The sequence below is a fragment of the Neodiprion pinetum genome, chromosome 6 (genome assembly GCF_021155775.2).
Source record: "Neodiprion pinetum isolate iyNeoPine1 chromosome 6, iyNeoPine1.2, whole genome shotgun sequence".
In the NCBI taxonomy this organism is placed as follows: Eukaryota; Metazoa; Arthropoda; class Insecta; order Hymenoptera; family Diprionidae; genus Neodiprion; species Neodiprion pinetum.
In genome coordinates, this window is record NC_060237.1 from 24,333,384 (window position 1) to 24,351,673 (window position 18,290).

Genomic DNA, 18,290 nt, shown 5'->3' on the forward strand with positions numbered 1-18,290 from the left:
GAAGATTAAACGATGAAGATGCTTCTGGATAGTGATTAAAAGCTGAAAAGGTTCGTCGACGTTACATGTTACAGGAGAGTAGAAGTCCATAATTCACTCTACACGTGGATGAATATTGTACAAGTTCGCGTACATATCGTACGTGGTATGTGCGAGTAAAGAAAATTAATATCGAGGAAGCGCGTCCAACATTGTTTTTTTCTATCTTCTCTGCAAGTAAGATTCAAGTGGCTTCTTTAGCCAATGTAACTTTCGAGGTGAAGGGAGAGGCCAAGTTAGCGCTTCCGTTTCATCGTTAAGTACCAATAACCGAGACTCTCCCTACAGCGTACGGCCGCTTGCGCGTGAGCAGCAATTAATTACCCATAGAAGGCTTTCAAATCAACTGTCGTGACTCCGCACTATCCTCTCCGTCAACGGTTAAAGGGCAAAGGTGCAGAGAGCCGAAGAAGGGAGGGGAAGGAGAGAAGTTTGACGGCTGCCGACGTTACGGACGGCAGACGACCCAGTGTCGACGCAGTCGTTAAAACGTCTTCTCGACGTCATCCCAGCTTCCGTGGCGAGCCACCCGGGCCGCAGATATTCCCTTCTCTTCCTCCCTCTCGCGCCCTTTCGCATTCCGCAACGCTTGGACACCTCAAACTAAGTCTTCCGCGAGCGCGGTTCGGTCATTAACTACCTTATTCCCTCGGTATACGTGCAGCTCTTCGATCGGACAAACCTGAACAGCTTCATCCCTCCGCGTGCCTCGATAAATCATTCTACTCAATTTTAACCCCACCGCAGATTCAGGCGTCAATAGCCTCGAAGCGTTACCACGTAATACTGGGTGTAGGAATTGGTTCCGGGTTCCGGTTCCGGGTTCTGGCTTCGGCTCGGTTAATTCGACTCATTTTTAGCCGGAAATTGTTTCTGTAGAAACCGATCGAGCATTTCCATTTCATAGTACAACTCCCGCGCTGCTGACGATCGAAGGGAGCGATGGTCATCACGCAGAGAAGTTCCGATCGAAGGCATCTCGCCCATGTTTAGCAGCGGTTCTTTTTTCGTTGATGCACAAATCACTCACACCTGATTTTCCAACAACGCGGATAGTTTTAATGTGCTTGGCGGTGTAACTGTCCGATTGGGTCTCATTTTACGGAAATAGAGATTGAAATTGGGCCCGACTCATTGCGACGAGTAACCAAATTTATACACGAAGACGAACGTGGATCGAAACGAATAATAAGACTCGTATTATTTTAAGTAGAACTGGGGTTTCGTCCTCGAAAGTAGATCGAAACTTTTGTTTACATCGATGTAACTTATAAATGTAAATTGCGATAGCAATGAAGGGATTGAAAAAAGTCGACTTGTTCCGCAGTTCATAACGAAGGCTTCAATAACAGTGCTTCAGTTTCTCGTTGATTGATAAAGCTTGTGGCAGGATTGAACTTTCAAACGTGTTTTTGGTTCCATTCTTTGATATGCTACGCGTACTTTATTCATATTCTACATGCATTCAAAAAGCATTAACGTACATTGCGTGTACGTAGCTAAAAACGGTCGCTTCGTAAATTTTGTACAACGATGTGATTTGACCGAGATTCAAATTAAATTTAAATGTGAAGTACAACATGTTCTGAGCAAATCGTGACGCGTGTGAAATCTCTTACTCCGGTAAAAATCTACGTCTCGTCATTGGTGAAAGCGAGGAAGAGCAGAAAAAAAACAACACAATTCGAAACTATAATCCTCAATGAATTTGCAGACGTTTAATCAAATTCCCTGACTTTCCCTGGCTTCGAAGTAACTCACGAGAGCCCCCACACGATCAGTTATATCCTCAGACTACCGCTGGGCGATATTTAATTGGAATCATCCCGTGACATCGGAGGCTAGGCTACGGTATCCCCTTTCACTTCGCTCATAAGCAGCTTTAATCCCGACGTTGAGCCGCATGTTCTCATCAGGGCGCAGAATGCGTCAAGTGACGTATATCAAGGGGCATGCGACGGGTGCCATTATCTCGTTAGGGTGGTCACGTCTTCCCGAGGTGGCCTGCCAGCCCGTCACTCTCCCGTGTCCCGGGGCTGCTTCCCGAGCCCCACCCCGAACGCTCAGGCCTCGCCGTTTCCCGCAGAGCCCGCAATAATTTCGCAAGAATCGCGCAAGACAGTTCTGGCCGCTTGAGAAAGCTCAGAGAGTGTTTACCCTCCGTTCGTAACGGAGGCTCGTTTTATTCCGAAATATTTCAAATTATGTGTCGTTGGATGTATTGGTCCTGCTTTAAACCGTTCTCTCGTTCTTCTGGTTCTCGGTTTTTTTTTTTTGGGAGCACGGAGGGTGGGAAAAGGGGGGTATGTACACCGCCAGCGGGGATTGCCTGCTTCGTTAATATACACGTTAAGGTCGCCGAGAGAAAAACGGCTCGACGGTGCGCGTTAGGGTTCCCTTGGAACGAATTATCGGACTCGCAATGTCGTTCGTTGTCCGTACCCGAAGAGCCGGTCAACCGAGTCCATGTTTCACGTACAAAATAGTTCAGCCGACTAGAGCTGATAAAATTCGATCCGTCCATCGAGTCGAACTTAGACACGGTCGTTACGCGTTGTACGGCCAACGGCATATCACAGGAATCGAGCGTGTGATTTGATCAAGTTCAACCGCGGTGTACCAATTAGAAGCGGAGAATTGATTGGCCATAACCAATTGATCGGCTAATCGACTAACCTGTGCTCTTTGCCGTCGGTGACGCCAACGCTGAGCCTGACCCCGTTCCCTGCAGTGCTTCAGCTCGGAGAAGTTGCGTTACTCCTAGCACCGCTAGGGCGACGTTCAGCAGACTCATTCCAATCATTCTTACTCGTCCATGTTCAGTCCTGAAAGCAAAATTATCACCCTTGTAAAAGCCGTCGATATTTTCGTTGCCAATTTATATGAACATCGTCGAATTCTGCACTCCGGGTTCTTTGAGACCAACCACAATTTTTTCAATTGTTTATCAGAAGTATGAACAGATACGAGCACTTATGCGAAACACGAATACAGCATAGAAGAATGACTATCGATCAGTGTTCGAGACTTGCAGCCTGTACGTACATATCCAATCATCCCTTTGTCCAATATCTGCAATAGTAATTCGCATCGCGAATGAAGAGAAAGTTTCGAGTTGGTAATCAGTTGTTACCGAGTAATGTGTAGAACGTGTTCGAGCAAGTCGAACGATGTTCACATTCAGTCAAGAGATATAATACGTTGGCGGATGGAAAAGGTTTAGAGGGATAATAACCGGGATGATTTCTAATGGTGAAATTGAATCGGAATTGGAAGCGTTGTTTTCCGATTGATTAAGTAATTCGATAATCATTTCGTTAACGGATTACTGCTTATACCAAGCAACGTTCGCGCTTAGCGATCGATACCTATAATAATATAAACGCTAATACGCAAATACAGGTCGTATGAACCTTTTCAACGATCGCAAAGAGAAAAAACACGAAAAGAAACAACACCGTAAATCGTGAAAGAAAATGGAATAAAGAAACGAGGGCTACGGGAATATCGTAAAAGAGTTGTGCAGAATTCAAACTTATTTCAGGGGTATGGTACGCCACCATAGCGGGTAAAGGTTCGATGGCTGACGTTGTAGAGCCGGTGGGAACGAGGTTGTAGAAATTTTTATTTCTCTATTGTTAACGTTCATCCGTTCCCTCTTTTTTTCTCGTTTTTTCCTTCTTTTTCAGCCCGAAGGGTACGAGAGGTGAACCTCACTCGACCATAGCCGGTTCGCCGCGTTATGTAATGGCTATGTTATCCTGCACCGTGCGGATCGTACAAGTGAACCCAAAACTCGTTTCTCGGTTCCTTTTCTCACTCTGTTTTCGTCGCTCCACCCCGTCCCCTCCCTCTCCCTTTACTTTTACCTAACCACCGATAACTTAGGTATGTGTGTACCAGTCGCGCGGCAAATTGGGACTTATTTCGTTCCGCTCGGACGCCTGAATAGGACCTGCGGGCTGGTGTCGGAGACCCTCATCTCATCCTCATTCTTTCATTCGCCCGAAGACGCCAGGGTGAATACCGTATCGGAGAGACTCGGTTCTTGGGTTTAATAGGATTACGAAATTCACTCCGCGCTGGTGTTCCGTCACGAATCGGCAAGCCCCCAATAAGATTACGAGCAATTTGCATCGCGACAGTTGGCTGGAGCTTCGCGTTTTCCCTCCTCTCCTCCCTCCCCCTTCACCCTGCGCGACCACCTGGGGAAAGTAAGGTCGAAGTGACGTCACAAAGTTCCAACTTCCAAAACGACGTCATATTTCACTTCCCCCTTTCACTCCTCCGACTCTCCTCGAGGCTTTTCGCGGTTCGAGACTCCGCGCCACGCTCGCGCAGTTGCGGAAAGTACCTACCTTGAAGACGGAAATGGCAGTAAGAAAGGGTCTAATATTTATTTAGTAAAATTAAACAACTCCGTTTACCGCGGAAACTCAATCTCGGCCAAAATAATACTAGAATCTCGGAGTTTAATTAATATATACAATATACAGTTTACAGATGGTATGCGATTTCTTTGATTATGCAACATAATTGCGCATACGTATACTTATGTACAATAAATACACCTGGATATCCCTCCTAAGTGACAAAAGTGAGTATGCCGATTGCACACAAGCATCCAAACATCATTCCTTAAAATTTTCCCGATAGCGTGATGCCGAAAGAATTTTAGGAGGCGTATTTTCTCTACCGAGAATCCAGAGGACTTGAAGCTACCTGCGGTTATAATCCACGAGTTCTCAAAAGCATCGTTTGAATAAATGCTTGAAAGCTACGCGGCGTACACGCTATATCTTATGCCTATACATACAATTCCACAATACCTCTCACCCACGCTCACTTCTAGGTTAAATCACAAAATTCAACCTGACAGGTTACGATTTTCCGCCAAAATACATACTCATACGGAACATGTTTCCTCGCAATTTTTAGATTCTTGAGAGGACACGTCAGTGAAACTTAAGAATTCTTCAATTTGTTTGAAATTTGAACTCACAATAAAATTTCACAAAACAAATAGTTTTCACTCATTTTTAATCAGTTGCATTCCACATGTGTCCAAGTATTATTTAAAATAACGTACAAGAGTGGTGTTTTTAGAATAACTCCTTGCGTTACAATTCTCGTCTTAAAAATCTGTAAAAATTCCACAGCTATCGGAGACGCGTAGGGAACAAAATTTTCCCTGGAAATTGCGATCCATCCGAAAAGTGACCACCTAATTGTCCCAATTATTTGTAGTTGATGATCTCACATTAATTGGTAATTGAAAATTTCACAAAAATTTCGGATTACCAATTATTAGGTCATTTAGACAGCAACTTATCGGATCGCAATTTGCGATCGCAATCTGTGGAATTTTTTCAGATTTTTAAGCCGATAATTGTAACGTAAGAAGCCTTTCGAAAAACACGACTTTTGAACGTCATTTCAAATAACACCTGAACACATATGGAATGTAACCGAGTGAAAACCCCTTGTTTTACGGAACTTTATTATGAGTTCAAATTTCAAACAAATCGAAAAAGTTTAGAATATCAATGACGTGTTAAAGATGCCCGATTTAATATTCGCTTAAAATTCTCCACGATTCGCGCGGTGTGAACCGATCTCACGAGGCGCAAGCTCGCATTTGAGAGAGTCAGGTTTGCATGGTGCACTACACGGAGACGCTTGAACATCGACCATCATTCATTCTATTCACCTTTGGCCTCGAGAGTAAGTTGTCCGTGAGGATGAATCGACCTCCATTTAATACCCGTCGACCACAAGGACCTTCGATGCAATCGTTCAGCTGCAAGCGTCGCTTAACACCATGCAAGCTAACCAAAGGCCCCATCGAGGTTGACGTCGCGACGCCGGCGGCGCCCTTGGAGGGCCGATAAGTCCTGGAAGAGGAAGTTAGCTCGCGTGTTCGTCTGTCGGTAAATCTATTTCAAATATGATGTATCTTACAATCGACACGCGATTTTTTATTTATTCACAATTTTTTGTATTCGTAATACACCGTATTGATTTCCGATCAATCAGCCACTGTTACGAAAGTAAGAATAAATAAATAAAGACAGCGGAATGTAGATTTGACGGATCAGCTTTATCGGAGCTTATGTTCTTTTGTCAACTCAATCGCAATAACGCATTATACTTTACTACATGGGGCAAGGAATTTCCAACTGTGTCAGAAACGGCGATTGTCTGTTAGTACGGTGAAATTGATTATTCGTACAGCGAGCCATTGACTATAAAATTTACTCACAATAACATGTAGCTTAAGTTGTAAATACAAAAACATTTTTCCGAGTAGCATTTAATTATGCGGAACAGGAAGGATTATTTTGTTATCGCCACCAGGGAGGTTACTCAATAGAGAAAAAACGCCACTGTCTGCGCATAATGTGTATATTCCGTACATATTGTAGACAAGAGATCTGCAGCAGCAGCAGCAGCAGCGGTAAAGTCGGAAGAACGAAACACCCCATAGTCGTTTCTGTGTTTTCCGACAAATTAAAAAGCGCGTAATTGCTTTTTCACCGCGGAGAAATGTAAATCCTCGTACAAAGAGAAAGGGAGAGGGAAAAAGGAAGATAGAGAGTGAGCGGGGTCGTATAAAAAGTGAAAGACAAAGCCCAAGTTACAGGGCGACCGCGACGCTGTGGGCGTGCAGCTGCTGGAGGAGCGGAGTTACGGTGGTGCGATTTTCGCGCTCTAGCGTATTGCCGGCGATGGGGCTGGTCCGTAATTATTAAATTTTCCCGAAAAGCTGCGCGTGTCTCTAATCTGAAAAGTGCGTCGTTACAGCAGCCCAGTTTAAAACGAAACTGAGGCACGGAACCGGGACCTGCGTCTGCGTCGAGACCTTGCCAGTGTAATTAACGGAGTATGTAACGCATTGGAAGAACAATAGAGAAAGAGAGGGGAAGGGAAGAGAGAGAGGTGAAGAAACTAACGAAAAGATTAGCACGATATAGTCAAGTCAGCGACGACTTAGGCAGTCAGTCTGGATCTTCCGGCCAAGGAGATTAAAAAACAACGTCGCCTGATCAAGCTCAGTCGAAAAATTGTGCACAACGGCCGAATTTTGGTGCGTTATTGCAAGCGTGCCCACCACAGAAGGATAGATCGTCAAAGAAATTTCTCTCTCTCTCCACGAAAGCTAATCATCATCATTTTTGGGTCAGCCCAAAGCAAGCTGGTGTCTCCGTACTCCTCATCGACTAACGCACGGTACTGCTAATAAATCGTTGGGATCTTCTAAACGAACCATTACCGACTACAGCTTGGTCTGAAATCTCAGGCTGACGTATGTAATATGTATGCGGATGAATATGTTTTGTGTATTTTGCTTTGATTCTTGTTATGCCACGCCGCAAAGAGGCCAATAAATTTAGTTTCACCGTCAAATATCCTCCAACGTTTTGGTGACCTCTCTTCCCTATTCGTCTCACTGTATTGACTTCCCGTTGTCATCTAAGGTACCGTCTCTATCGATCATTAAAATCAAGAATTTATAAAATAAAAATCTTACAAGAGTTTACGCCATCCGGAACGATGGATATTAGTACCAACGATTCGGAGGCGAGTGTCAGGTCTCTTAAAGCTTCTGGTACGACACACGCAGCCGCATAATACTTCTTTACGTGTTCCTCTTCGTTTTGCTCTAATGAGCGTCAATTAATTCGACTCACACAATCGGATGAAAATCAAAAGAGAAAATAAACGAATAGGAAATAGCTGAGGACAATAACGGAGAAGGCAGATATATGTATATTTTTATTGTAACGATCTCGCGTTACGGAATAAAACGATGGGTTCGTTGAGGGTGAAGAAATGATCCAACGGGCACAAATAAATTAAGCAGTAAAAAATGCTTTAATTGACGATACGTGTTTCTACAGAGAAGTCAGGAACAAGACTGTTTTTACAGTAATACTGGCCGACGCAACGACCTTATTCATTTTGTGACAAATGAAAGTTCACGTATGTCTTTTATCTGTGCCGACTACTACATCAGAAAGAGGGGCGAACCGAGTAATTCTAGAATATAATAAAGTTTTGTTACCATTGGACAGTGTCCGCTAGGCGGCATCGCATAGGTACATAATTAGGTTACGAAAAAATTCAACAAAAAAGGAAAATCACAGTTAACATTAGTATAAATAATATAATATGACATATTACGAAAGAAACGAGGAGATAAATTAAAAATAAACAGAGAGTGAGAAAAGGTGCTAAGAAGGTAGGGTGCGCTAAACGGACCCAATGTATCTTTCAACTCTACTGAATAGGACATTGCTCTGGGGGTACTTGGTCGAAGACATTCGCCTCAAATATTCACGGAAAACAGACTCCCGCGTAGAAGGAAGACCTCTTATCATACCGTGAGAAATATATTTTTCACGTTATAAGATTTTCGTTTTTTTTTTTTTTTTATTACAAATATTCGTACACAGCAGAGCTTTTATTTCTCATTTGGCACTTTTATTCCTACAGATCGAAATTATTTGTTCATTCATTTTTTGATTATTGTAACCCACAGAATTACAATTTTTTTTTGTCGAATGGTACACGCTGAAATTTTTGAAAGACTAAAGACTGATTCACGCGGTTCAACAGCGCTGTATAATCTTCGCCAAACCAAAATTGATGCTACCTGCAAGAGGTGGGTTGAGTTGATCCAGCATTTGAAAATTATTCTTTGAACGTGAGCTGAATTCGGTTACCAGATTTTGGTGCACTACGGATTAGGCTTAACGAGTCGATCGATAATGTGATGTATTAGAACGAGCTTCGACGGTTCATTGCAGGTTTTAAAAGGCTATCGCCGGGAGGCTCAATTCCCCTGATTTTCCGGTTGTTTACCGTAAGCCGAGCTGGACTCAGTAGCTTCCCTTGACTATTTCCCATTCGCTTATTTTTCCTTTTCTACTCTCCGTTCTTTTTCTACTTCTTCTCGAAGGCAATTAGAACGCCAGAGAAGAATGAGACTCCCAATCCGAGCGCGAAACGATCCTAGGAAAGCTTTGCTGAGACCAAATGAGCTTCGAGAACGATCATCGACCCCGAGTTCGTAGATTTGAGATTGTCTACGTGGCGTGTACGGCTGCAGGGCTGCAGGGACAGTAGCGAAATGTCGCTGAGTATCCCGAGGGATGACAGGTTGGACTTAATCTTAGGAGAAAATCTCCAGCAATACGAAACTTCAGTTTATCGATCAGTTTTACAACGTCGACGGCAAATGATTCTACACGCATATTTTTTGTACTATGATTATGTATAAGATCGAAAACTGTCGTGTAGATGAATAATGATTTTTTCACTCTCTTTTAGCAGCGTGTAACGCGGAAGCGCGCGATCTATTCATCGGGAATACAAGGAGTTTCAACGCCGCCGGGCTTTGGGTACCTGCGTATACCGTCAGAACTGCGGATAGCGCTCAGAAAAAAAAAATAAATAAAAATAAAACTTGTAACATTTTTCGCTCCATTAGTTCTCTCGGGACGATAGCTGTGTGATAAATTGGTGGTTGTGCGTCGAGTTTTACCTCACTACGTACCTACGAACAGTAAAGTATTTGAGTTCATAGCGAAACGGTTGCGATTGCAAAAAGCTTTTCACCATTCGTTTCCTGCGCCGTTTCTACGTATGTGAACGTACGTATATAGTTCAATCAATCGCGGTTTTTACCATTCTGTGGTAGCCGGCACTTTACCCTTTATTTTTATTTTTTTTTTCTAGTTATCGAACACCTAACCGCAGTATATTCATTCGAAGAAAAAAGTGAAGGGCATCGTCCCTAATAAAGTTTCAAATTGTATGGAATTTTTAAATTTTTTTAAAATTCTATCAACTGATTTCCGATTGTCAATTTATTTTGATTTACCCCGCGTCCAGGAACGAAATGAGAATATATTTGCGATGCAGATTCATCAGTAGAATGAACCATCATCTATATTTCCGAACACAGAAACTTTTCAGTCAATATTTGATGGACATTTGTTCTTACAATAATTGAATAGACGTTAAACGAATATCCAGTAGGCCAAATTGTGACATAGAAATTAAAGCCACGTTTGCAAACATTTTATTTTTCTTTGAATTTTCGACCCTGGGAAATTGTATTCAGCAATTGAAATTTTATTGATATAATACGTGGTCATACATTATTTATGGATTCAGGTATATTGTTCTCCATTTTACTTGCTTCGGATTGCTTTTCCCTTCATTTTAATTCACGTTTCTGTTTGCACTTCCAACAGTATAATATCGTAATACTGTACCTCATCTTGAGCGTATTTTAATTTCTTTCACAGAAAATAAATAAAGGAATGAAACATCCGCTTAAACATAGAAGAAAAGCCGAACAAAAGAACCTCGTTTAACCACGGATCGATCTTTCTCTTTTCCTTGCGTTACGTCAAATTTAGGGTGGACAAATTATTCGAATACTATGCAGATTTCACGGATGTTTTGTTCTGGTTGAGGGTTACGAAAGAAATTGGAGAATAAAAAAAATCGTAGCGAAACAGCGGAAAACTTTATTTTAATCAAACCATCCACAGTCCTTATTTAAATCCTTGCAAATTGACGCGAATAAAATAATTTTTCCGTCATTTCAAAAAAGGATTGTCGCAACATCCGCGGAATGTATAACAAAACGAGATAAACGTGCACACCATCGTGCTTCAGTTGATTATTATCAATATTGCGTGAATGTTCACTGCATCATTCCATGCAACGAAAGAGCAATCAACAAACAATTTGAACTTGTGGAAAATACCCGTACATATATAATATTCCCAGTCAGAGAACGGAAGAGGAGAAAAATAAACGAATCGAAATAATTTCATTATTTGCAGAAACGTGCTGAGGGCGCCTAGTGAAATTCTTTTGAAGTGATTTAAAGAGTACCGAGTACCAAGCAAACACCGTTTAATGTGTTTGTGTTTGCTTTTGTGCTTCATATTTGCATTCGAACTATTCTATCCCCTATTCCGAAACTCGGGCTGGCAAAGGATTATGTGGCAATCAATTTTAATTATATTCACATCTGTCTACCCATGCCTGTGTGCATACATTCACGTGCGAAAGACGGTGGTCGATTCGTCAGATCAACTATCGTGGTCGCATCGAATCACAGATATTTCGGAAACTATAATATTATCATATAACCTCACAATGCCGCGATAATAGGCGGACTAATCAAGAATAATACAACAGAGTTATTGCGCTGCTCGCAAATTGTTCATTCGACAATCTCGTATTTTCGACATGATGCAATAAGCGGATCACCGCTGATTTCTCGACACAGATTTAAAGCTTGTTGATTTTTTTCGACAATTATAACCGATCAAGCGGCAATTATATGAATATTGAACTTATTAGAAATTCGGTGCTATTTTAGTTTGTTTCGACTTTTTTCAACAAGATTTAAATGCCCTGTCGTTTTTATAAGCTTCAAAAACTTAAAGAGTTTTAGCGAATGTAACCCGTCAGCCAGCAACCTTTCTATCGTCAAATATTTCAATTGGCTGAAAGTGAATGACCACTTTTTGTACACACGGTTACAGCAAAACCTACCTAAACGTTGGAAGATAGGATTCTTCAATAAGTATACTAGACGGAAAAATAGAACATATTTTATTTATCAGATCTCTGAATTTAATTGAACAAATATATATTAAGGAAGAACTAAAAGACCTAATCACTGTCGTAAGGATTAAAAAAAAAAAACTCGTGGAAAAGAATTGCGAATCTAGAAATCCTCGAAAAACTTTGTCCCGTGATACGAGAAATATTTCTAATGCCTACTAATTTTAATGAAAATTTCTCCAAGCTGCATACGTAACTTTATTTCCGTCCGAAATCTTATGCAAATCGTTTCTTCTTTTCGTCCAACGAAAATTGATATTGTCGATGAAAAATCACCCGAATCTCTGGATTTGAGGCAATGGAAACCAGAGTCCGGAAACGTAAGAACCGGTGCAAGTTCTGGAAACGGATTTGGATTCGAGGCAGTTCCTTGTGGCCGGTATTATAATGGACGGAGGGATCAGGATCACGGGATAAAAAACGATTGTTAGCGATGCGTGATCTCCCGGGAACGCAGAGATGGACGAACGGAGGACGAATAGACGACGGAAGCTGGACGGACAAACGGATGGGAGAACGAATAAATGTTACGAGATATGAGGATGGTCGCGACCACGGCTTCGCGTTATAGGCACAAGCCGCCCCGGTAATCACGGGACGCTACAATACGCTCAAGATGACATGATAAAACGGACGATTATTTTATTACCATTATCAGACCTCGCCTAGGCTCCGAATCCAATAAACACAGCGTTGAAAATCACAGGACTGATGTCAGCCCAATGAAAATGAACGGATTTATTTTTGCGAAATAAAACAAGTAAGTAATTTTACTTTTTTTGCCAAAGAGGGGGGCGGTGTGCGTTTATTCGACGTCATTCTTCCACCTGATCTGCGAAACAGAGAGAAAAAGATGAAGAAAAATTTCGTTCTTTTTTATGTTCAGGCTTTCCCGGATATTATAACGCGTTTCTAAAACGTTAGATTCGTGCACAGTTATATGGTATTAGGGTTGCACAGTTGATTGCGCACGATCGCTTCCAGTTTCAAACGCAGAAACTTTTACGAGGGTTTTGATTATTTTACGACAATGTCGTTAAACTTTATACATCAAGAGAATATAAATGTCTGACTATACAACGTTCGTCTTTGTCCCTCCAATGTCAACGTCAACACGAGTTCGAATAAACTATTTTATGACAATAATTACACACGCGCGGTAAAGGAATCTTTCAAATTTATTGAACAAATCGAGAGAAAACATTTTTGCGGAATAAATTATTCGCGATATTAACGAAATCTTGTAAATTCGGCGAATGGCCGAACTGTGAATTAATAAAATAGATACCGAGAGTAGAGAAAAAAAAAAAAAAAAAAATGAAATGAAAATGAAAATAGTATTAAAGTGCACGGTAACGACAACTAGAAATTTCTCTCGACGGTTGTGAAATTGCAACGGTAAAATAAGAGGGCAAAATTTCACGGTACAACGACGTACTTTACGTCTCCGAAGTGCAGGTTGCAATTTCAAGGTATCGAGTACTGCTTGAGCGAACAATTACGTAACTGTCATTAATTCTGGAGGGTTTGAGCAGCTCCTACCGTTAATTGCGCGATCCAGACACTCAGGCAATCCCTGCAGGGCATATTGGGAGCCGTTACGACGTACTGTTCGACGTTCATGACCGGCGTCATGGTCCGCTGTCGAATAGCTGCCTGGGTGCAAGGATAGCTCTTTCCGCCGCAACTTGCGGGATGGTGAATCATCCGTGCAGCGAGCTACCGCAGTTTCGAACTTGAGAAAAGAAACGGTGGAGGCGTCGAAATTATACCGACGAAACGAAAGGACCCAAAGTGCAATTCCGCCCTCGTAGATCATTCGATATTAAATTGCCGACCGAGGCGGAGATGGCGACGGTGTCCCCTGAGTTATAACGTTACCGCTGCAGCATTGGAAAAAAACTCGGACTGGTGACGATATTTTCGAAGGACGGAAGAGCGGAAAGAAAAAAGTCAAAGTGGACGAAGGAAAGGGTATCGAGATGAGTGCAGCGATGATTCATGAATCACGAGAAAACCGCCACACCAGCCTGAGGCATACGGCCATTTCAACTTTCCATAGTTTCTAACTCTTCCTGCAGCAGCTTATATCGCATATAACCACCTACATCGCAGATTCGCTCTTTCGCAGCCTTAACTTCTCTCCATGAATTCCGGAGCTTTTGAAAGCCGTATTTCGTCTCGTTCTAGTTTCAAAAGTTGCAGTGCAATGCAACTGCGGCGCGTCGACCAATGCTGTAATGTAAGCTAGGCTACATGTGCAGGAGTTACCGCTGCAGATCTGACTTACCGAAACTTTGTATGCCACCGTGTTCCGGTCTCCCTTTGAAACACAGAATTTTCTCACTTCGCTGGTAAAACACACTTTCGTTTAACCAAATCCCAGTTATCGTATCACTTGTTTAAACAGCACGATTCTCAATTAGATATTGCGATATATTTTATAATTGTATATTATATTTAGTAAAACCATACGTTAGTCACTAATTAAACTGATTAATCACCGCTCGTTGATGGCCTTTAATTATCGCCAACTGACACGGCCAAAGTTAAGGGAGTGAGCTCTCGAACCGCGGGGCTGGGTAACACTGAAAATACGGTTTTCGAAATTGTTTTACAAGTTATTTATGCACATAATGGAACGATTTTTATTGCCCGTCACCATCAGGACGTTCATCTTTCCTGTATAAAACTTTTTTAAAACACTTTAGAAAACTTGTGGCACGCCACGTTAATCCTGTAGCAGTCACTCCGATATGCCTAAGACGGTTTTCAAGGGGCTTTAGAGTCGGTAACAACGCGAGGAAGGAGCCAAGGAGATTTGAAACAGGAGTCGCCGTTATGGATGACAATTTAATAATTTTACGGGCAATTGAATCAAGCCGAAGAGTCAAATTTCGCAGGTCTTTATAATCCATTAAATGCAAATTTAGCCATCAGCACCGTAACGTAACAATTAAGCCGGATCACTCGATTAGAGAATATATAGTTATTACTTGAATCGCTTTAATTAAATTCATTTGATTAAACTGCTTCTACCACGGCGCACTTTTACCTTTGACGTGTCGTAAACTTTAACTGGTAACTCAATACACTATATAACGGGGACGCCGATAAGTTTAGAGAAGGCAACTCTTTACTTATATTTGAAACAAAATAAAAATTAAATAAAACTTTTCTTTAGTTGTCATTAGTTGAGGGAAAAACTTTGGATTTCATTTTCTCTTCTTACGTAAGAAAGTATTACAACTACTGCATAGAGTAACGTTGCAATTCACTAATACAGCACGGTTAAAATGAACGTGAAACTACTTTCACAGTAATCGGTATACGCGTATCGAACGTTCATCATCTTTAAAATCGTTGTTACTTCGATGCAGAAATGCATTGAATACCGTATCCGTTCGCATCCGTACGCGTAGAAACGATAATTACGCGAAGTTGAGGAGCGAGTGGCTCGAGAACAACAAACAGCGTCGCTTCGGGCAACGATACTCCCTCTCACGCGCCCCTTCCCTTCCTCGATCTTAATGCGATTCGGATAAATTTGACGCGCGAAGGTGCGTACGAAGCAACCGCCGCGAATGCTGACATCAGACTGAAACTCCCCGCGCAGCGCCAGCGTCGCGGCGACCAGCTCACAAACCAAAACCACCCCTAGCCGCCCGCAGTCTGAGCTTCGGTCCCTTCCTCCCTCTCCTTTCCCATCCCCTTGTTCTCCGGTCTCCCGGTGCCTCTCGTCCCCACCCACACCCCATCATACATTTTTAGATCCCGCGGCTAAGCCAAGGTGTGAATTTGCGAGTAAGGGGTTACTTTGAAGAATAAGCATTATTTCAAATGAATTATTCACAAATTTTTCAACCCTCAAAAGACGCGGAGCCGCGAGGGAAAAACTGGCCGCCGATGTCTGCAGGTGGAAACGAATGGATATGCATGACGTTGGTGGTAGTTGTGTCGTACCCCTTCGCCGTTTCATCGATTGTTTGTTTACCTTTTATTTTATCACCGAACGCTCACCGACTCTATTATACATACACCTCCCGCGATTTGAATAGCAAATCAATTCAATTACGGTTTACTCTCGGTCGTGAATTAACATTATTTTTCACCTCCGCATCCGTGTATAATGTTCGTTATGCAACACGGTTGATGCTCTGATTTTTTTTTTTTTTTTTTTTTTACCACACGTTATTTTATACAATCCACCATATGCACAAGCTGGTCATGACGTATACAGATTAACATAAAACATGCAAATTTTCTCTCTTCGGGTGGTGTAAAAAATCTGCAAGAATAACTGCGGAGTTCTAGCACATTCGAATTCCGTTTAGGGCTGTAGAAAATTTTTTTCATCCTTTTCGATCAGCTGCCAGAGATTTTAAAAAGTAGTAGTAAAAGTGGTGAAGTTTGACTCGTTGAAAATTAATCATCGTATAGCCCGCGAATAATTCAGCAAATTTCAGGGGTGAATCATATATTGTACATTTTCGAAATTGAAGGAATTTATACTACTTTGCAATGCGTTCTAGACAATGGTGACTTCGGTTAGTACCTACAGCCAAAATTCATTGTACCCGCGTGTAAATTTACTTAAACCGCGGATCGGTAACAGCGACGCTTAACTGACGCTCTCACTCTCGAGTTCCAATCAACACAACCAACCGTATAAACACAAACACTCGTGTATACGTGCCTGCACACCCCGCTGATGCGTCTCAAGCGATCCAACTAGATACAGGAGTAGAAACACGCTTGTTAGTACGCCAGTAGAGAATCATGTTATGCGTCAGACTTCAAACAGCTGAGCGAGTCGCCTCGCGCCCGTCGAGTGACGTTGCTATTTTTTTTTCGCTTCTATTCACTCATTCTTTCGTTCCCGTTTTACACCTGTTGCGAATGAGCAGTTCCAATTTTTTCAGCATTGCGTCAAAGTTGAGTGATTATACACAACCGTTGTCTAGGTCTTTAATGCTTCAAGAAATGAGCTCAATGTCCGACCGAGCGTTGATCCACTCCACTTGAGAAATACGGCGCCGCGCCGCGGGATATAAAAGTATAATTATCGTTGTTTATTCGCGTCCATCCTTATCATACTGTTGACAGTCAGGGTGGAAAAAATGTCGACAGGATACTGATACGTAACCGCTGTATGAATAATGTATCTCATTAAAGCTCGCTATCGGATTGTGTATCGGATGTTGTTCGCTTGGCTATATTTCGACGACTTTTACCGATTCGGCCACGGAAATAATAATATAAATACAGCATGCTAAAGGAAAATTGTTTTACTAGTTGATTATCCTAATGGAAATGACGCAGCGATCGATCAAATTTGGACTTTAGACTCGACGTGTTTACAGTTAAAGTATAAGAGTGGAATTGACGTGTCTGAATAATTACTTCTAACTCGTAATCGTATCGTATAAGGTATATTTACGCGTTAATTATTAAATATCGATTGCATACGCTACATAGGTTTGTGTCAGCTGTTCAAACCAAGGGTGGAAAAAAATGGAGAAATGATAACTTGAGATTTTTTCTTCCTCCCTTCATGTGTTACTAGCTGCTGGTAAATTCAGTCTGGTCTGATATTGAATCGATTTCTTTCCCTTTCTTTTCTTCTGATATCGGGCGGTTGTCGTTACTTTCGTAATATAGGAGCCCGATGGCCCGAATCGTAAGTATTAACTTTAACTCGTCAACTTTTCGAAAGTTGAAAAACGTTATTAGGGTTTATCAGCTGTATTATAACTTTATACCTGTAGGTGAAACTTTTGCCTACGAGGCTTCAGACCTGCCGAGAATAATTTTCATATACCTACATCGTTATACCGTTTATATATTTACAACAGAAATAAAAACCATGTATTTATCGTTTAGCTTTCATTTTATAACACCGGAGAGGGAATGCTCCTTCGATTTACCAGGATTGATCCGTGAAAATAGAAAAGAGGAATATAAATGTAATATTTTGATGAAAGTAGAAAGTTGTCGACACTCACTGTTCAAGTTCAGGTCCAATTATTTTAGCCAATTAGGTGTCTGGAATCCCTCCACGAAACGTCACCTGCGTACGTATGGAACGGTGGTACATGGGAACAGACGTTATAACTTTATGAACCTACGGGGTGATCTGAAGTGAAAAAATAAGCACCCGTCAAAATATTTTGAGGGGTAAAATCGTGAAGAAAAATAATCTACAAGAATTCAGTTTACGGCGAATAATTATCAGCACATAAATTATGAGCAAACTCGTGAGCATCCCTTCCGAATTTCGGCGGATTAAAAGTACACAGATTTTCATCGAAGTCAATCCGTCGGATTAAACTGCCAGCCGAGGTATATTCCACCCCCGTCTCATGCGGCGATATTTAATTGGCATCAAATAGTCAATCGATCATCTCGTTGGTTGAAGGGCTCTCGCAGAACCTAGACACCCGGTAGGGGCGGAGAATGAACTACTTCGCGAGCTAAGAGGGCGAGAGAGAGTAAAGGGTGAGTGCCGAGGGTGGAGGGTGGATGGTGGAAGGTGGAAGGTAGAGAAGCGGTTCGCTGGCCATTGTCCTTCGAATCTCTTCGGTGGAGTTGAAGCT

At 41.9% G+C, this 18,290-nt stretch overlaps 1 protein-coding gene across 5 annotated transcripts in view; it reads right to left on the reverse strand.

Annotated features, from left to right (window-relative positions):
• LOC124221896 (immunoglobulin superfamily DCC subclass member 4) overlaps positions 1–18,290 on the reverse strand; it is a 311,934-nt gene that overhangs the window by 201,372 nt on the left and 92,272 nt on the right. For 4 of the 5 annotated variants that reach the window (XM_069137301.1, XM_069137300.1, XM_069137299.1 and 1 more), the window contains exons 1-2: positions 13,985–15,267; positions 2,716–2,864 (exon numbers count right to left, since the gene is read on the reverse strand). In XM_069137301.1, coding sequence (XP_068993402.1) covers positions 2,716–2,842 — 127 coding nt within the window. In that variant the 5' untranslated portion in view covers positions 2,843–2,864; positions 13,985–15,267. Of the gene's footprint in view, positions 1–2,715; positions 2,865–13,984; positions 15,268–18,290 lie in introns of those variants that run through there. The other variant, XM_069137298.1, reaches the window with a different exon arrangement.